This window comes from Gopherus evgoodei, chromosome 2 (genome assembly GCF_007399415.2).
Source record: "Gopherus evgoodei ecotype Sinaloan lineage chromosome 2, rGopEvg1_v1.p, whole genome shotgun sequence".
Taxonomy (NCBI): domain Eukaryota; kingdom Metazoa; phylum Chordata; order Testudines; family Testudinidae; genus Gopherus; species Gopherus evgoodei.
In genome coordinates, this window is record NC_044323.1 from 102302789 (window position 1) to 102322939 (window position 20151).

The 20151-nt window shown below is 39.7% G+C and overlaps 1 protein-coding gene across 2 annotated transcripts in view; it reads left to right on the forward strand.

Moving 5' to 3' along the window:
* Positions 1-19036, forward strand: part of ADCY1 (adenylate cyclase 1) — a 380070-nt gene extending 361034 nt beyond the window's left edge. The window contains exons 18-21 of one of the 2 annotated variants that reach the window (XM_030551445.1): positions 1643-1757; positions 3656-3780; positions 4826-4883; positions 11569-19036. In XM_030551445.1, coding sequence (XP_030407305.1) covers positions 1643-1757; positions 3656-3780; positions 4826-4883; positions 11569-11660 — 390 coding nt within the window. In that variant the 3' untranslated portion in view covers positions 11661-19036. Of the gene's footprint in view, positions 1-1642; positions 1758-3655; positions 3781-4825; positions 5507-11568 lie in introns of those variants that run through there. The other variant, XM_030551444.1, reaches the window with a different exon arrangement.
* The last annotated feature ends 1115 nt before the right edge of the window (positions 19037-20151 follow it).

Sequence of the window (20151 nt, forward strand, 5' to 3'; positions counted from 1 at the left end):
TAAATGTCCTCACTTACTTTCACCCCTGTGTATAGATTTCATCAGGTCCACACTGCACTCTGTTTGCCAGAGTGTACTTCCCCAACAACAGATTCGCCACAATGTCCAACCTTGTTTCAACAATTCAACAATGTTCCCAAATCACTGCAAAGGTCTGCCTATAACTCCTGGGACATATGACAGCCTTTTCATTCTTGACTCCTTTAGCAATACTTCAATCTTGGTGTCTTCAAGCATGGTTGAAAAACATCCACATCCCCAACAATCATAGTCTATCCAAGCAGGTGTCTGTTTCTCAAAAGGTCCTCACTTCACTAAATTGGTAGAAGAACCCACAAAATGGGTGTGTGGGAGTTCCCTTCTTACAGTTTCCTCCCACAAGGATTATTATCCCAGATGTTCCCTGATAGGTTGGGGCGCACAGTTCCAGAAAGTGACAGCACAGGGCAAATGGACCCCTCAGGAGATGAGCCTCCATGTCAACATACTGACACTCAGAGCAGTTTGTTATACTCGCCAATAGTTCCCACCACACACCAAGGGCCACCCAATCAGAATAATGCTAGACAACAGAGCAGCAATACAGTAAACTCTCTGGGGACCACTCTGGACTTCCCCCAGCTAGACATGTCACATCTTCACCATCATGAGCCCATACAGTGAGCTGCCTTCTCACCTACCATGATTCATCCCATGCCAGCTACCAAAGCCTTCCTGTGCAAACCGTCTTGCCATCCCCAGCACTGGCCCCTCCACCTCTCTCCCACCCTATACAGTTGTTCCAAGCTTTTCACTTTGAAAATCTGTTCTGCCTATTCATATTTAATCTTGACATAATTCAGACTAAATCTCTACAAAGGACCTAGACCTTGAAGGGTCTGATCAGCCTTCACCTCCTACTGAAAGCAAGGGAGATCAGGCTTCTCCATTCCTCACAGGATTGAGTCCAATCCTGCACCACTGAGGTCAACGGGAATGTTGTCAACAGGAGCAGCATGAAGCTCCCAGAACTCACATAGCTAGCAAAAGCCCCAGTTATTAGTTACCACAAGAAGCAGTGCTTACAGCTCTGAGCAAATAGCTGTTGCCCAGCAGCAGAAACACTTTTTTCCACATCAGTTTTGCTTTCCTGGTGTTTACGCGTCTGTTTCTCCTCTCAAAAACACCTGAGGAAGGCAGGAATCCAGAGCATTTGAGTTTCAGACAGAAAAGATGATGATCAAAAGTAAGGACAGCTCTGTCTTGAAGTTTAAGCTGGTAGTAAGTCCTTGGTAAGTCATGTGCCAGAGCCGGAATGCTAATCCATAATAAATTGACAAAGAATTTCAATTAATGGAATATAGAAGGAGGAGCTTCATGTAACCTTAGGCTTTGGCCACATCTGACTTCTTGTTGTGATCCCTTTTTCCCATTGAGTATATATGTCTCCTGATTTGTCCCCATGACTCCCAGAAGTCAAAAAGAGAAACAAAAACACTTCAGCACTGGAAAAAATAATGCAAACATCTGAAACACAATTGAAAGTTCCCTTTCACATTTAGCAAAATAGTTTAGATGCAGTTGAGAATGAAAGGGTATGGCAGTGTTTCATCTGGCTCATACTACTGTGTAAATCTAATGTAAAATGTTACTTTTTATCTAGGCTAAAAAATCAATTGTTTCCCACTTGAGTACACTGGCAGATTTTGCAATAGAGATGTTTGACGTTCTTGATGAAATCAACTATCAGTCTTACAACGATTTTGTCCTCCGAGTTGGTAAGTCATGTTTCTAGAATTAGCCTATAAAACGTAGCATTGCTGTTGGCTGCCTTCCCCATTTTATCCGAAGAGGTTCAGTAGTAGAGAATTGCCCAAATATTTTAATGAAAATTGCTCATATTCAAGTTTCACTCAAGAGCATGGAACCAGAAGAGTCTAGATCGATGGCTATTATATCATCAGCATGTTTGCACAACTGCCATTAATTTAAGGGGAGTTACACATGCAGAAGGTGGGAATGAAAGCATCGAGATTAAGGGTGCTAGTCTTTATGTTCAGGACCAATTCCAGTTTGGTTAGTTACGTGATGCTTAGCTAAAATTCTTTTAGAGTTTCAGTTGCGTATGGTTTGCTTTCATTCCCTGTCACGCTCTGTTCTCTAACATTGCTGTGCTTTGTTAAACTGCTGCAGCATTCCACTCCAGAGCTAGCTGTACCTCACTGGTGTGTGTACATGTTTTGTGTGCATATATAGTTTGGAAAATGCTTTGGAATCTTTGAGACTTTTCTTACGGTATCAAGAAAGGTCTTTTAGCTCATTTCCTCTCCTAGTTGCTGCAGCTTCTGCTTCCTCCAACAAATCAACCCCCCCTGCTTCCTTCTTTAGCCCTCTCGTGCCACACACACATTCTCTCCTCCACATGAAGAATTGCACTGTGATCCTCACCCCTAAAAGCCAATTCCCTTCTGCAGCCTTTGTTGCTTCAGTGCCATCCCTCCTTCCGGCCCTTCCTCAACGGTAACTCCATGGCTGTTCTCATCTCAGTGAAATCCTCTAATTTGACATGCTTCCTCCACCCTCACTCCTTTTGTTTCCTATCCCATTCGTTGAGTTGTGCGCTCAAACTGGAGCGGATCAGTTGTGCACGTAAAGTGGACTGGATACACTAGCAGCCAAGTGGTGAAAGTGGTCATAGACCATGACATCAATAGTGAGGAGAGGCAAGTCATGCTACGGTCCTAAACTCCCCCACTGCCCAGCAACTAGAAGATTTCCTCCATCACTGGTATAATGACTTCCTCCAAAGTGTCCTTAGAAGACCACAGTGTGGCTGGCCATGCACAAGTGTGCAAGGGACAGACAGAGCACCAGGATCCCTCTCCCCACTTAACTTATGCAACTTGTCATGGGGAAGCCACAATTCTCATCCTTGCATAGGGCCTGAGACCATTAGAACCAGCAGCTGTGCAAGAAACCGCAAAAGGTGGTAGGGTCATGCCACTCCCCACTTCCACACTAGCTGGTGAAATCAGCATAGGGCCTGGGAGCTAATACTGTGCCTCCAAAAAGGAAATCTGTGTGCCAGTTCTGAGCGCTTCTCCCCTGATAGCACTCCTAGGGGAACCTGTGTGCCTCTGCATGCAGAATATATCCCTTGTCTGGACCTGCTTCCCCTTGCCCCATCTTCTGATGTTTCCCAGCCCAATCGCAGTGCCTGGTCAGTATATTCCTGCTTAGGATGCTGTCTCTTAAAAAGCACAATAGAGCCCATAAGAAGTAATCAAGGGTCAATAACCTCGTGCCATGACATGTGCTACTAAATAGCTGATACATTTTATGCCATAGGTGATTCTTCTTCTCCTCCTCCTCCCCCTAGGAAGATTGAAATTGAGAATTTCCCTCATGAGATTAGAACAGTTTTTTAATATGAGTTAAAATAATGTTACATTTCAGGTGTGCTCCGTGTGCCTGTGTAGTTCCATTTCTAGTGCTCTTCGGGATCCTGGGTGTTGAAAAGCTCTAATATAAGATGATGCTATTGTGTACTATGACAGGTAAAAACACTGAAGTCATTTATGGCGAAACAGTTGGAAAGAGTGACTGTTTCTCTTAGATCTATGTCACAGCACTTGAAGCAGCAACAACAAAATAAAAGCCATTGTTCTGATTTTAGGTATTAATGTTGGACCTGTAGTGGCAGGAGTTATTGGGGCCAGAAGACCACAATACGATATCTGGGGCAACACTGTAAACGTTGCCAGCAGAATGGATAGTACTGGAGTGCAGGGTAAAATTCAGGTGAGTACATTCCAATCACTCTGTATCAGTTTGAAGTTCCTGTTTATTAACAATCCTATGATTACATTTTCAAGGCTACTTAGAAAGCTCAGCCTCAATCTCTTCATGTTTCTTATGAAGGTGACAGCATCCCCAAGGTGATTCAGGTGCCTGCTGTGTAGTTATTCTTCTGTTATCTGCTCCACTGCTTTGAGGTGGTGAAATCAAAGGATCAACAAACCACAAAGGGAAGTCTCACCTTCAAATTCCTGCTGTACTGCACTCTGCTGGATTATAGGCCTGAATCTGCAGTCTTTACGCAGGCCAATCACCCCTAAACTTCCACTTCACTCTGGGAATTTTGCCTGAATAAAGACTACAGGATAAGGACCTATATCAGATTGCATTCAATCACATCTTCTATAGCTTGTGGAATCTTTCTGGATGAAAGGTGCTGCACACTTGTAAAATATTAATAATCTTTGAGACGGTCCTGAAACAAAGCTGCAACTCCTAGCACAGACTGAACTTTGGGGACGCCTGTATCTGAACTTCACATTTGGCCAAAATCTCTGTTACTGTAAACTAGCTTCAATGAAGCTGTGCTAGCTTGTACCACCAGAGAATTAGACCCTGTGTTTTAATGAGAGAACCAAAACCCCAGCTCCTTAGGGCCCATCTCATTATTATAATTATTAGCACCAAAGCACATATCAGGGGAAACCATAAACCAATAGTTATTCATTCCATGGAACATCTTTCATCACAGTTAAAGGAATAGAATATCAGGGTTGGAGGGGATCTCAGGAGATCATCTAGTCCAACCGCTTGCTCAAAGCAGGACCAATCCCCAGACAGATATTTACCCCAGTTCCCTTAATGGCCCCCTCAAGGATTGAACTCACAACCCTGGGTTTAGCAGACCAATACTCAAACCACTGAGCTATCCCTCCCCACATCTATGAAAGTGTCATAGAGAAGTATAATTCTGTTTTCTTACTCTAGGCTTAACCCTAGCTAATTGATAGGAATGGTAAAATATAACACTGACTTTTCTTACCCACAGGTGACAGAAGAAGTTCAGCGGATATTGAAGAGGTGCACTTACGAGTTTGTGTGCCGAGGTAAAGTCAGTGTAAAGGGAAAAGGCGAAATGTTGACCTATTTTCTTGAAGGAAAGACCAATGGAAATAATTCGCAACCACGGTCTTTAAACTTAGAGCGGAAAATGTACTCTTACGGGAGAACAAACATTCAAACCAAACTGGGCACCAGTTGTCCATCAGTGTCCTCAGTCGCCAGCTTTACTGTAAAAGCTGGGCTTGGAGCACTTCAAGCATCAACAACCCACACTAATCAAACATTACATTACCTTCCTTCTGTGCTAGCTGTGAAAGAAACATAGAGCAGATAAAATTCGCAGTGAACTCAGAAAGCAGAGATTGCCTGAATTTTCACCAGGAGGTCAAGGATCATAGGCCATGGCATCAACCAAGGATCACTACAACCCAACCAAAGAGAACTTGGGAACTGCATAAACAAACTCTTGGAATGGAACAAATAAGGGCTAGCAATTCTGTTAGGAAAAGTCTAAACCCAATTTTTTGGAAATAGGGAATATTTTCTTGGCATTTTTAAAGGATAAATGCTATAACTGAAAAAAGTGTACACGTGACACTGTATTTGTGTGTGTATATATATATTAAATCTATATATGCACATATACAAACACTCCTATATAGAGATAGATAATAGAGATTTATATATATAAAATATGTAGTTATTTACACGTCCACCTGCAATGGCATAAGGGAGAGATTTCTCTTACCACCATATCCAGTATTGTTGGGTCTGAGGTTAGTAAAGCTGCTATTAGGAAAGGAGGGTGAGATGATTGAAAATTATCTGGGTCTATAGCAAGAGTTATGGAAATCTTGCTTCACTGCTTGAAATAAGGAAACAAGAATTCATCTGAGATTGGTAAATGAAGGCTGAATTAAAGCCAACTGCTAAATTGAGGTATCTTTTAAGTTTTATTTGCATGTTCAGTAGCTTTGAATGCTTTCCAGTTACAATTACAGCACAATACTATGAGCTAGACAAGAGACAGGGCTTAGGAATTTGACCAGATACTAATAAATGTTCTTTCCATTGACAAAGAAGGTTGCTAAATTACTCTTTCGGTAGGCCATTTTGGCCTTGTATGAGACAGAGGTGCCATCCTGCAAGCACAGCAATATGCTTATGCAATATAGAAACAATCTTTCCTGTTTTATGCACATTGCCAATTGTATCGAAGGTAGAGAACAGTGAGACACTCTCTCTTTTTGCAGTAGCAGACTTCCACTGAAAGCACAGATTTTTTTGCTCAGTGAGGATTTAGGCCTGTTGGAACTGTTCAAAGGGCTGACCAGTATCAGTTACAAATGTGCTGTTAGTATTGTTATATTTGTATATTTGCCAATATTTTTTTTTAAAAATTGATGCCACTGTTTTATTATATATCCTAATTCAGCACCAGGCTTGTTCTTCTTAGTTACACAATTACAGAAAGTATATACCTATTTTTGAAGATAGGACTCTGAAAGGCAAGCACATCAAACTTTCTCCAAATGACGATCATGTTGGTAAACTTCCCCTGAGTTAGAGGGCTGCTCTTAATTTGCATAAAAGAGAACATATTTCAGCCACTCTCATGATCTCAAATAAACAGATGCAATCCACAAAGATTATCTGTCCCAGCATACAGTGTTTCATCTTGAGTCAAGATGATGTGGAATGCACTTATGTATTAAAGATGAGGACAGCAGGTCATATTGCGGAGAGGCCTAGGCCACAGGTAGTCCAGGGGTTGCTGCCATACAACACTCCAAGGTACAGGCAGCACATACAAGTGAAATACACATTGCCACTGGGAGAGGCTAGAAGCTAGTTTTGTTTAAAAAATATTTTTAAATATGCAGAATGTACAACAGAACAAAACTGTTGTATTTGCTGTACAAGTTTCCTACTATCTAATGCACACGTCAGTTGCACAGTTCCCATCTCAGTGCAGGAGCCACTAGAAGTTTATTATTGACTTCAGTAGGAACAGGATTGGGTTTTAAATTCTGACTGTGATTCTGATACTAGAGGCTCTTATTTGGAGTAGGCTTTTGTCATGGATAAGTCTGTCTATCATCTTATACCACATCCATTACTGTGGTATCCAAACACCTATATTAAGTCTTAAGGCATACACCCAGTCAAGTTCTATAGGCCACTTCTTTTGTAAACTGCCCATCCATATGCCAGTGTGCTTGCAATGATCCTTGCATTCACCCAAGAGTTCAGAAGGAACTCAAATATGAAATTGCAGAGCTACTAATTGTTGTATGTAACCTGTCACTGAAATCACTCTGTACCAGATGACTGGAAGGTAGCTAATCTAATGCCAATTTTTGAAGAGGACTTCAGAGTAGATTCTGGCAATTACAGGCCAGTGAGCCTAACTTCAGTATCAGGCAAATTGGTAGAAACTGTAATAAAGAATAAAACACACAGAAGAACACAATTTTGGGGGAGAAGAGTCAACAAGGCTTTTGTAAAGGGAAATCATGCCTCACTAATCTATTAGAATTTATTGAGAGCGTCAACAAGTATGTGGATAAGAGTGATACAGTAAATATAGTGTACTTGGATTTTCAGAAAGTCTTTGACAAGGTCCCTCACCGTAGGCTCTTAAGGAAACTAAGTAACCATGGGATAAGAGGGATCAGTGGATCAGTAACTGGTTGCAAGATGGGAAACAAAGAGTAGGAATAAACAGTGAGTTTTCACAATGGAGCGAGGTGAACAGCGGGGTCCCCCAGCCATCCGTACTGAGACCTGTGCTGTTCAACATATTTATTAATGATCTGGAAAAGGGAGTGAATAATGAAGTGTCACGGTTTGCAGTTGACACAAAATTATTCAAGATAGTTAAGTCCAAAGCAGACTGAGGAGTTACAAAGGGATCTCCCAAAGCTGGGTGGCTGGGCAACAAAATGGCAGATTAAATTTAGTGTTGCAAAGTGCAAAATAATGCACCTTGGAAAAAATAATCCCAGCTGTACATATATAATGATGAGTTCTAAATTAGCTGTTCCCACCCAAGAAAGATCTCAGAATTACTTTGGATAGTTCTCTGAAAACTCCTGCTCAGTGTGCAGCAGCAATCAAAAAGGCTAACTATATCCTAGCAACTATTAGTAAGGGGATAAAAAAATAACACAGAAAATATCATAATGCCACTATATAAAACCATAGTATGCCCATACCTTGAATACTGTGTCCAGTTCTAGTCGCCCCATCTCCAAAAGGATATAGTGGAACTGGAAAAGGTTTCAGAGAAGGGCAACAAAGATTAACAGCTTCCATATGAGAATAATTAAAAAGATTGAGGCTGTTCATTTTAGAAGAGAAATGACTAAGTGGGTATATGATAGAAGACTATAAAATCATGAATGGTATAGAAAAAAACAAAAACCAGGGGTCACCTGATGAAATTAGTAGGCAGCAGGTTTAATGCAAAGAAAAGGAAGTAGTTTTTCACACAACTCATCTGTGGAACTCATTGCCATGGGATGTTGTGATGTCAAAAAGCACAAATGGGTTAAAAAAATTACTGGGTAACTTCAGGGAGGATAGGTCTATCAATAGCTATTAGCTGGGATGGTCAGGGATGCCAACCCTAAATCTCTTGACTGCCAGAAGCTGGCAGTGGAAGATGGATGGATCGCTCCACAATTTCCCTTTCTGTACACTTCCCCTAAACCTCTGCCATGGACCATTCTTGGACACAGGATACTGGGTTGGCCCACTATAGCAGCTCTTTTGTTCTTATTTTAAAGAGTTTTTAATGGGGTCTCTTTATGGACAAATGTTGTCCCAACAGTTGCAGAGTGTGGGAGTAAACATGATGAAGTTTGTTTTCAGCTCTCCATGTAGCCAAATCAATACTATATTGTGTATCATGGATTTGTAGAAGTTATTTTATTCATTTCTGTAGCAATTTTCAGTGTGTCAGTACAGAGATTGAAAGGCTAGATTTGCGGTTAAAGCACTGAACTAGATTGATCTATTCAATTCCAGGCTCTGCCACAGATTTCCTGTGTGACCTTGGCCTAGTCACTTCATCTCTGTGTATTTCTGTCTTCAGAGTGTGGATAATAATAGTTCCCTGCCTCACAAGGGTGTTGCTGGGAATAAAATCATTAATTCAAAAACTATAGTGATGAGGGCCCTCTAAGTAAACAGATCACACATATTAGCAAGAACAAAAAATTGCATAATTTAAACTGAAGCAAACTGTATTAATGCAACATTGAGATTGTATTGTTCAAATAAAAAGTTATCAAGAAATGCAAAGGATGATGTTCCAAGAGCTATGAGAACTTGGTCACATTGCATATCCTGTATCTTGTATAATATGCATTTTATGAAGTAAACCAACCTATGTTAAACTAGACATTTAACCAAAATGGAAAATTCTGTATAGGTGCAATACCATCCATTAACTTATGCACTTACTGACGTTGTGAGTTAAACCGTGCAGTTTAGGGTCATTCATTCCTACTACAATTCCAGTTATGTCAAATTAAAACCATTTTTTTTCATTTATTATTACTTTTAGTAGTAAAATTACTGTAGCCCCAGGAGCCCCAGTCATGGACCAGGACTCCATTACACTCGGTGCTGTACAAACAGAACAATAAGCTGGTCCCTGGCTCCAAGAACTTACAATCTAAATAATTGTCTAGGATGTTTAAAAGCAGGAAATATGAAGGGGAAATGGCCTTGGCATCTAATGTCACTGAAGTGATGGATTGAGGAAGAGTGAATTCCTCCCTTTGCTGTTGCTGTAGTTGGAGGCAATTCTGCAGCACTGGTTTAACAAGGCAGCAGTACATCGGTTTACATTGTGATGGCCGCATCTTTCCAATGGGAAAAACAGATGGTTCAGAAATTAAAACAAAGTTACAATAGAAACTGTTTTGCAGCCATTACAGCAGGCACTACTAGGTACCCACTCTACTAAGGTTGTATTAAAAGTGTATTTTTGCCTTTCTGCTCTCATTTCCTATTTGTCTGACCTTCCCAATTTAATTTCTCTGTGTACATTTTTGTATCCTCTTTTGAATGACATATTTCTGTAGTCTCTCCACCCTTTTGCGTCCCCATGTATGCCTTTGGCAAGCTTTATGCAGGAAAGAAAATAGCAGTAATAACTGTGCTCAGCCCACAAAAGCATGTGATTCTTGACAAATTTAAGAAATGTCCTTATGTTTCTTTGTGGCAACCATCTGAAGATAATAATTGGCCTGATCCAAAGACCATGGAAGTAAATATAAAGCTTCCCATTGATTTCAGTGGGCTTTGGATCAGGGTGCATTTCTCCTATATTAGATTTATTATTTTTTCAATTCATGCTCTGAGGTTTTGCACTGGATGATCTTGCTGTAGCCCCATTAAGGGGTCAGTGCTGCCCTTTGATACACGTATGTACTTCCCATTTTAATTAAGGGAAGTTACATGGACACATCATGGGCAGAATAGTGTCCTAAGTTTACATTTATTCTTGTGTAGCTGTTGGCTTGAACACTTAACTGGGAGGAGCCCTACAATAAACTGGTGCCAGTTTTGACAAGATGTCATTAATGTCTGTCAATTGCAAGCACAATATTTCACATCAGTTTGCATGTTTTCTCTTAAGATAATAGTAATAATTTTAGTCTTTCATTCTTTACATAAGCAGATGAACATCAGAAGTCTTCAAACTTTCTTCTCTCTTGGGAACTAATTTCAAAATGTTCCTATGTTACATTTATGTTTAAATGATTATTTTTTATTCTACCATGATTACAAACTGGCATTCAGCTGAATTACTGGCTAGATATTTCCAAACATTTAACACACGGATCGATTAAAAAGCAATTTTACCCAACAGGTAAAGTGCATTGTTTCTCTGTAGATGTTCTCACCTGTGAGTATTGACATTCCATTACCATCACCTGAAACACAAGCACACCTTGTAATAGTGAGCTCTGCTCCCTTTAGGTGAGATTTTGGGAGAGCCTGAACTTTCATCTCATCAGGCCTGAACCTGCATTCTTTATGCACCCAAAAGTTCTATGGAAATCAATGAATGTCTGGGGTGCAGAAGGAGTTTAGTACTTGGCCCCGTGCATGCCAGATTGTGCTTTTGGTTACACTAAAGTAAATCTCCAGTAATGCCATTGAAGTTGCTCCTTATTTACAACAGTGTAACAGAGTAGATTACAGACTTAAATGTCTTTACTATTTTTGCCTGTATTGTAACTATAAGGCAAAGAAAGTACTTGGGAAACATCTGTGTGTGTTTGTCCTGTGCCATTTCAAAACTGAGGAATTGAATATATTAGTAAGCGGTCAATATGAATAATTTTAATTCATCTGATTATCTGCTTGTAGCACAAGTTAAGCATTTACTCTACCATCAGCAAGTCCAAATTCTGTACATGTTCTGTCCAGTCAGGAGGACTATTTAGCCATAATGTTCTTTCAAGTTACAGTTTTGTATTGCAGTGACAACCAACATTTTTTAATTTGTGATAAAACTGTATTATAATGCCTTATTTATTTGTAATCTTGTACAGTGTTAAACATTGGCCTTTCATGTATTATTCACTTAAGAGATATTGTATGAAATTTTGTAAATAGTTTTAGCTATGACAGGTTGTTGCATGTACACTTGTATAAAAAACAAACAAAAGGCACACTTTTAACAAATGTTAATGATTTTTGTAACAGAGGTTTTACATGCGCATGAAGATTATAAATCCTTTGGAAATGGACATCCTTTTGTTTTTCCTTGCAATCTACTGCATGCCACACATGCCTGACTTCAGTAAAACAAAAGAAAACAGTAAGTTTTTCCTAAATATTTTTGACATATCACTTTTGATGGAGTTTAATCCACTAGTTGCATGTGCATTCTGCAAAGCAAAAGCAAAATACCAACAGCAAAACAAAGAGAAACTGTAACCTAATAATCACGCCAACCTCAGTGTTGCTAAATCTATGTTATGGTATATGAAATGTGCTATCGACATCTATGCTATCTTTTAAAAAGTACCTTTTGGTCATCAGAAGCAATAAATTAAACACCATTTACTGTAAAATAAAAATGAATGGACATATTAGTTTCTAACTGTGTAACAAGTCTGGCATTCAACAGGTACTGTTTGATTTAGGACAGGCATCAAGGGAGAAAGAGCCATTGTCAAATTCATAAGTGCGGTGAGCAGGCACAATTCATTTGAAGGGAAAAAAAGTAAATTTGGCCCATTGGTGTTACCCAGATTGTTTTTTAATGTAGTAATAAATACTACAGTTATTGTATCTGAGAAATACACTATACAAATACATCATTTTCATATAAATATATATGTGTGTATATAATAAACATTTCATTCTATGGCCTTATTTTTTGACTCATGTTGCAAAATGACCCATAGTTCAAAATATAAGAGTGCTGCATATAATTGTGATAAAAAAAATATGTAAACTTGGCTTTTCTGTGTTGGTTTTTCTGGGACCTCCTGTATAAGGCACCAATCGTACTCCCACTGAAGTCACTGGCAAATCTACCATTGGCTGCAATGGTACAGTATCGGACCCTGAGCCAGCTTTTGATGTCAAGTGCATTTGTATAACAGATCAGAATCTGTCCCTTTAACTGATTGTAGTTTATGCTTCAAAGCAATTTAATCCCATTCATTGCAGGGAAGATGGGAAAATTATTCCAAAGCCAATCTCCTATTCAATGTCTCATGAAAACTTTAAATCCTTATAATGTTGTGCTGTAATATCTGTTACTATAGCTAATAATATTTGACAAACTATTTACACAACTGCAATTCTGCTACATAATAATTCAATAATATATTTGAGACCACTAACCACAGAACAGCACTGAGGCTGATGGAAGTGGAAAAAGTGTATGCACTTTGTATAGTACACATAATTTATGCTGTGGGTTAACATGGACTTCCTACATTTTGCAGACTTTTATCTGATATTATTATAGGGCTTGAAATCCTTTCACATGACTGCCTGGTTAATTAACACTAGTGTTTCTATAAGTAACCTTGTCATCATAAAGGCAGACATCGATCCATGTATCTAAATTGGCTTCATACATGAATCATTACATCCTATTGAATGACTGGCTTCATATGACAATTAAGGATTTTCTAAACCCATTTAATAGTATGTATAGATTAATTCATCTCAAATTCAGTATGTTTTGTAAATGTGATATATTTGTTATGAGTAATGACAGTCTGGACTCTTACACCTCTGCTTATCTCTTCTCCTACTCCCATCATCACCCTAACCCTCTTCTTCGCATTCATATATTGCTTTCTCCCCCTTTCCATCTAATTTTCTCCCTCTTTCTCCATTTTGTCCCCTTCCTTACCGAGTGTTTGTACTACACCTTACACACATTCTCCTGTCACAGCCATCCAACCTGCCCCATCACAGCCCATCTTGCTGGTAGTGTCATTTTAACTGGGAGCTGCCTGTTGGTCCTTATTTCTCTTTTTGAACTGCCAGACAGCACCTCACAGGCTGACTAGCCTAGCATGGGCCAGACTGCAGCAAGGGCAAGGACTGGGAGGGCAATTAAAAAGCACAAAGCAGGTAGTGGGTCCAAAATGGTGAAGGGGATGAAAATCTGTGGTAAAGAAAAGGAATAGTACTGGTCTGATACTGCAGCCTTTGAACTTAGTGGTGAAATTCCCAGTGGTGCGTAGGCCCTGAGTCAGCAAGATATTCAAGCATGTGCCTAGTTTCAACTGGATTTAGGCATGTACTTAAAATTAAGTAAGTGCTTAGCTGAATCAGGACCAAATTTGTATTGTTTGTTTACATTTTCACAATAAGGTGTAAGATCTCTCAATAGGCTGGTTTTTCACCTGTATTGAGAATTTTAAACTAATTTGGAATGTTATTTTTCTCTTTTTTTAAAATGTCTGTTTTATAATCACAGTATTTCAGACTGTGGCTTAGCGCTGATTAATGTATATGGCCAATGTGCCTAAGCACTTGGCTTTGCTTGTGCCTTACCATATGGTTTAGGGGACCGGTTCTCCTTTCCACTACTCCAGTTTTATCCACTGTGCTTCCATTGAAATCAAAGAAGTCAGTCACGCCGTCTGAAAACTGGTGGAACAGAATGGAGAGTCAGGCCGCAAAGCTGTATCTGTATAGAGCATTTTTACCACTTCTTCCCCAATTTGATCTAGCACAAACACAACTGCACCAGTGCCATCAGCGGTGAAAGTGCTTGTGTTGTCCACACACAGGAATGTTTACCACCATTATTGTTATTTATCATTAAGGAGCCTGCTTTTAAAAAGTGTTCAGCTCCCATTTAGAAAGCTAAATAAGGGCCAGATTCTCCTAAATCCTCAGCATTCAACATGCTAATGTAGTTTGAGAATTTGGCTGGTTATTTTGGTGCTTAAATGGGGGAGCTGGCCCTATATTGTACAGTATAGACATCTTGATAAAAACACCAATTTCCAATCTACAGTAGCACTCTCACATTTATTAGCACCAATGTAACTGTATCTGTGCTAGACCAATGGTGTTAAAACTGCTAAAAATTCTCATTGTAGACTAGGTCAAGGTGTGGATTAATTACTGCTTTTGCACACTCCATGTGTCTTACTGCTAAAGTGCCTGGCACATGACTTTTGTCCCAGATGTGTTGATGCTGGGAGCAGTTATGACAGATTGGAATTAGCAAATTGAAGTCATTTTAGACTATTGTAAAACCTGCATTATTTAGAAACCTAGAGATTTTTTTTTCTTCACTTTCAGTTGGAAATCCAAGTGATACATCAATGTGTTCTAATTAAATGTAGATTAAGGTTAATTGTGTGTACTACTAAATAAAATTACTTAACGTTTTTAAAGAGTAGCCCCAATAAAAACCTTCTCTTGTTACTCTTGTTTTTGCTTTGATAACCACACTGAACATTTGCAGCCTGATTTTCAAAACTATGTAACGGTAAATTGACTACCTGATTTGCACGCACACACGGCAAATTTGTAACATTTGCATTTACAGATTTGTATTTAGCATATGCAAATAGTGAGTTATCTGTGCATCCAGACAGGCAGTTAAACTCACAAGTAGGCAACCAGATGGGAAAGTCCTATAAAACTTAATAGAGATGGAGCCAATAAGCTTCTGTAGAAACTACTTTAAAAACAGAATTCAATAGAGAACATCTGTTCTTTAGAACTTTAAACCAATCTATAGAATTCCATAGCAACTAGTATGGACATAATTCTCTATGGAATTCTACAGGTGGTTCAGAAATTCTATAGATAGGTATAATTTTCTGTTAAATTCTATTAAGTTTTTTCCATATGGTATAGATGTGCAAATGACCAATTGTTGCGCAGATTTGGTGTAATTCTACACAAAAATTAAGCATGCAATTTTGAAAATAAGGCACTGTAACATTTAAAAAATGCCTTTCAAAATTATAGCTTTTGGGGACAAATTTTACCTAGCAAGCTAGAAATCCCGTAGCAACAACCCTTATTCTGGCCCTGTATGTCCTTTGAGAGAAGACATTCCACAATCTGCGTGACAACTGCTAAGGTGTAATCTGTACAGCAGTCAGGAAGTATGATTCACTTGTTGATGCATTTACACTTTTGATCCAGCAATGGTCATATGCACATAAACTTGCACAGATTTATGCCTCCATTTGGGAACAGGATGTGAAGCTGTTATCAGCCAGAACACAGGTGCATAGTAACGCTGCTTTTACAATAAATATTCATTTAGGGAGATCATTTTGCTTATACCAGAATTTGGCCATTAGTATTATGTCTTACAGCAATGTATGTGTGTGTACATACGTTTTCATGCACAAACATTTTTAACAGGAGTCAGTAGTACAGGAGGTATAACAACTTGCTAAATGTTGCAGATTTGCAGATCTTTGACCTGCTTTCATGTTCATGTGAACATGCCCTTAACATTTGGAGTTCGTACAATATGTTTTATATTGCAAGTGATTTTCTTTCAATATCTGTAGCAGGTTTCACTGGGGGTCAGCAGGCCTCGTGGGCAGACCACAGCTCAACAGTCTCTCAGAGCCTTGGAATGGCCTTGCCAGGCAGTGTGAGGGCTCAGCAGCCAAGTAACAGTCAGTGTGGTACTCCTGGGGTTCTCGCAATTAGCCATATGAGAAAGGAAGGGTAAGGGGACCCAGGCCCTTCTGCTCCACCAGCTCCCAGACCAGGGCCCCAGGGGAAAGAGGGGAGAGAGAATCTCAGTCCCCTCTTAGCTGATTCACCAGACCAGCCTCCCCTGTGCCCCTTCATACCTCCCTGATTCTCTCTTTGCTTTGGGGCATAGTCCCAGCACTCTGCTTCTCTCTCAGAAGCGGGTTGGTCAACAATTCAGCTGGGATTTCCCACCTCACTTTCAGCATCCCCATTTCTCCCTTGTCGGGGTGAAGGGGGGGGGTCAGGCCCCTATTCTCCCAGTCAGGTTTTACTCACACTCCAGATCTCTGTGTCTCAAAAGCTCCAGACAGTCAGTTTCTCCTTCACTCTCCCTCCTGCTTGACTGTCTTGAGTCCCTTTTTAAGTAGATCCTCCATTTGTTGCATGCTCTGCAGCTGCTGAGGGTCAGGGCCTTCTTGGCCCAATATTGCTCCTTACAGACCTTAGTATCAGGTCTGTAAACCCCATCACAATGTTGTACCTATTTTTTCCTCCATTATCTTGAAAGAATTGTTGGTTTAAGTATGAAAAGTCTACTTATTGCATAACACTATGGGCAAAATTCTGCTCACTTTACTTATACAAATAGTCCCATTAAAGTTAATGAGGCTATTGACATGAGTAAGCTTTGTTTCCATGTCTGTTCCCATTTACAGAGAGATTGTCCTTTTCAGAAGTTCAGTAGTTGCCTGACTCTCTCGTATGGCATTGTTGTTAACATGTATTGCTATGCTCCTTTGCTGCATTTCCCCTACTCTAAATCATTTTTAATATATGGCAGCCTCCATGTATTTTAATTTTCAACTTTCCTTTTATTAAAACAGAATCAATTCCATATTGTTATTTATTATTTCAACAGCTTAATTAAAGACCCTAAGTTAAATCTGAGCTCTGTGGAAGTCTATGGATTGACCTCAGTGGGGACAGGATTTCACCCTGTGATTTGAATTGTAAATCAAAAATGCAATCTGAGTTGAACATCATTTGACATTATGGGTTGTCCCCATCTCCTACTAACTGGGCTGTTGGGAAGATTGGGTGTTTAGCACAAAACACAACCAAATTCTGCAGGATCTGGCCTACAAAGTTTAATATGCCTTGTTTTAACTTATGTTTCTCCTCTGAGAAATCCTGGGTCCTTTAAAGTGTCCTAGATGTGTGTTTAAAGAGTGAGCTTGGCTTTGTGCAAAGAGCCAGCACAAGGACTGAAAGCCTGGTCCCATTAATGTCAACAGCAAACCTCCCATTGACTTCAGTGGATCCGGGATTTCACCCAACAACTATCCACCTCCTATGTGGTTCTCAAGTAGGACTAAGGGCTTGTCTACATGGCAAGTAATTGCCTGGCAAGCGAGTATGTGAATCTCCAGAGCATCAGCTTGCCATGCAACATCCAATGTGGACACTGCTACAGCTTGCTGAAGTTCCAGAGTGTGCCTTGACTTACTGCACTTTCAAGTGTTGGTGAGTCTTTGTGCTAGCCTCTCTGTGGGCTTGATTTCACCTCACAAGATAGCAAACAAACAATTATAAATGGTTGAATAGAAAAGGATAGATGTGATGCACTGTCCCGGCTTTCTGACTCCCGGGTCTCTGCTTTCTACCACAAACTGTCCCGCACCAGGCAGATAGATAGCAAAAATGGAGCGTTATATTTCACAATCAAAACTCGTCTGTTATCAGATGACAGCCAGGCATACTATCCATTGTAGCCCCACGGAATGCTTGAAAGTATCTCAAAGACATTTAAACTCCTATCCACAAATAGAATGATGCTAAGAAGAAAAAGAGCCAGGCGTGTGCGCGCACGCACACACACACACACACACACACACACTCTCTCTCTCTCTCTCACTCTTCAGAAGGTAACATAATTCTGTTTTGTGTATTAAGATATATATGTCAATACATGCTTTGATGCGGCTTACACACAGTATGTATATTATTAGAGAGACTTAGGAAAGCACTAATGTGGCCCAAATGATATCGTGTAAGCAACTTGATTTTTTTTCTTCTGCTGAAAATACATGACATATGTAAAGATGATCATTCAGAAATGATCATTTAGTCTGAGTGTTATAGGGATATTTTCCTCCAAAAATCAAAGCAAAGATTGATTCTGAACTGAGCAATTTTGGGATTCATTTATTCTACTTTATTGTGAACTAACTTGAATCCAGCCATTAAGTAAGAAGACCATGTTACAGTAATCTTATCTGCTGTTTTACCTGTACCATAGATGGTTGCAGTAAATTCGATGTGGCTTCCAAACTAACTTGCATACTTTAATGAAAGTATTTGAGTTCATTATCACCACATATACTGTAATTCCGTCTTTAATTATGGGAAGCCAATCAGACATTTTCTTCAGTTGTATTGGTATGAGAGACACCAGAAGATCCCGTCAGCCTGATCCAAAATCCACTGCCATCAATGGAAGCATCATCTTCAATGGGATTTGTATCAGGTTTTATATTGAGTCTGCTCCTCAAAGGAGGTTTTGCCATTGACTTCTATGGGAATAGACTGAGGCTCGTTATGTTGTAATAGAACATCTCTAGGTAAAACAACAGGGATATTCATAGCTTTGAGGAATGGACTAATTGGCCAAGATGTCATTGTTTTCCAACTACTGTAGCCCACTGATGCTTCAAAGAAAGATTATACACATATACATACACATATACTATATATATATATAATATTAATACAATAACACTGGGTAACATCTAATGTTAGTTTTGCATAAATACGGGTCTATTTTTATGTAAATAGAATACTGTAGAGTATCTTCCACTCTTTTTCAGCATTGTTAAATTTGAGAAGAGCAATTGAATATTTGTCCTATTTTTATGTTAAAAAGTGAATGGGCTGAAATGGTAAATGTGAATGTAAATTTCTTATTGCAACTTTTATACTGAGTGTTTGCACTAATTATAATTTCTGAAATCTAACTAAAAAAAATAAAGGAAAAATCTGCTTGAGTAAACAACGGCTGTTTCTTTTACTACATTCTGTATATTAAACACACTAAGCTGTACTTCAGAGGGCTCACAGCGCTGCTTTTACATGTACTTTCTAGGATTGCCATTGTACATTCAGGATTGCCTTGGACTGCAAAATCCTATGGGCCCAATCCGTCTCCCATTTTAGTCAATGGGAGTCTTTGCATTGGCTACAGCTGGAGCTAGCTCAGGCCATATGCTCCCATTTATTGAGCTATGCAAAGGGAAATTCAAATAATGGCAGTGTGTGTCCAGGGAGAAGAGTAGAAGGGGAATGGCAGCTAGATCATATGCTGCCACCCTAACAGCAGTCCTTCCAAGCAAGTAACTGTATTTAGGGATCCACACAATGTTCAGAATGGGTAGCAGCTGGGTTAAAGAGAACTGCTTTAAAAACAGATATAGTTACACTAGCACAAAACCCCTGTGTGGACTTTCTTAAACACATTGACTGTGCTTAAATCAGTCCCTAAGGGCTGGTCCACACTGGGGGGGGAAATCGATCTTAGACACGCAACTTCAGCCACGTGAATAACGTAGCTGAAGTCGAATATCTAAGATCGGATTACTCACCCGTCCACACCGCGTGGGATCGATGTTCGCAGCTCTCCGTGTCAATTCCGGAACTCCGTTGGGGTTGATGGAGTTCCGGAATCGATATAAGCGCACTCGGGGATCGATATATCGCGTCTAGATTAGACGCGATATATCGATCCCCGAGCAATCGATTTTAACCCGCCGATACGGCGAGTAGTCTGGACGTGGCCTTACAGACTTAAGGTCCAGAATAGGGCAGACTTTTAATCTGAAATAAGAGTGATCACAGGAGGTGGTGGCAGTGCTTAAAATGTGCGAAGACAAAGCCTTGATGCTATGATCAGGGTGTGAAAGAGCAATGGATACTACCAGAAAGCTTCATTCATTAATGGCCTGTTCCAAAGCCCATTGAAAGCAGTTGGAGTCTTTCCACTGACTGTGATGGAGCATTGATTATCCCCTAGAGGAAAAGTCTGAAGCTATTGAGAAGATAAGCATAAAGAATTTACACTGCTTTGAGGAAAATTCATGC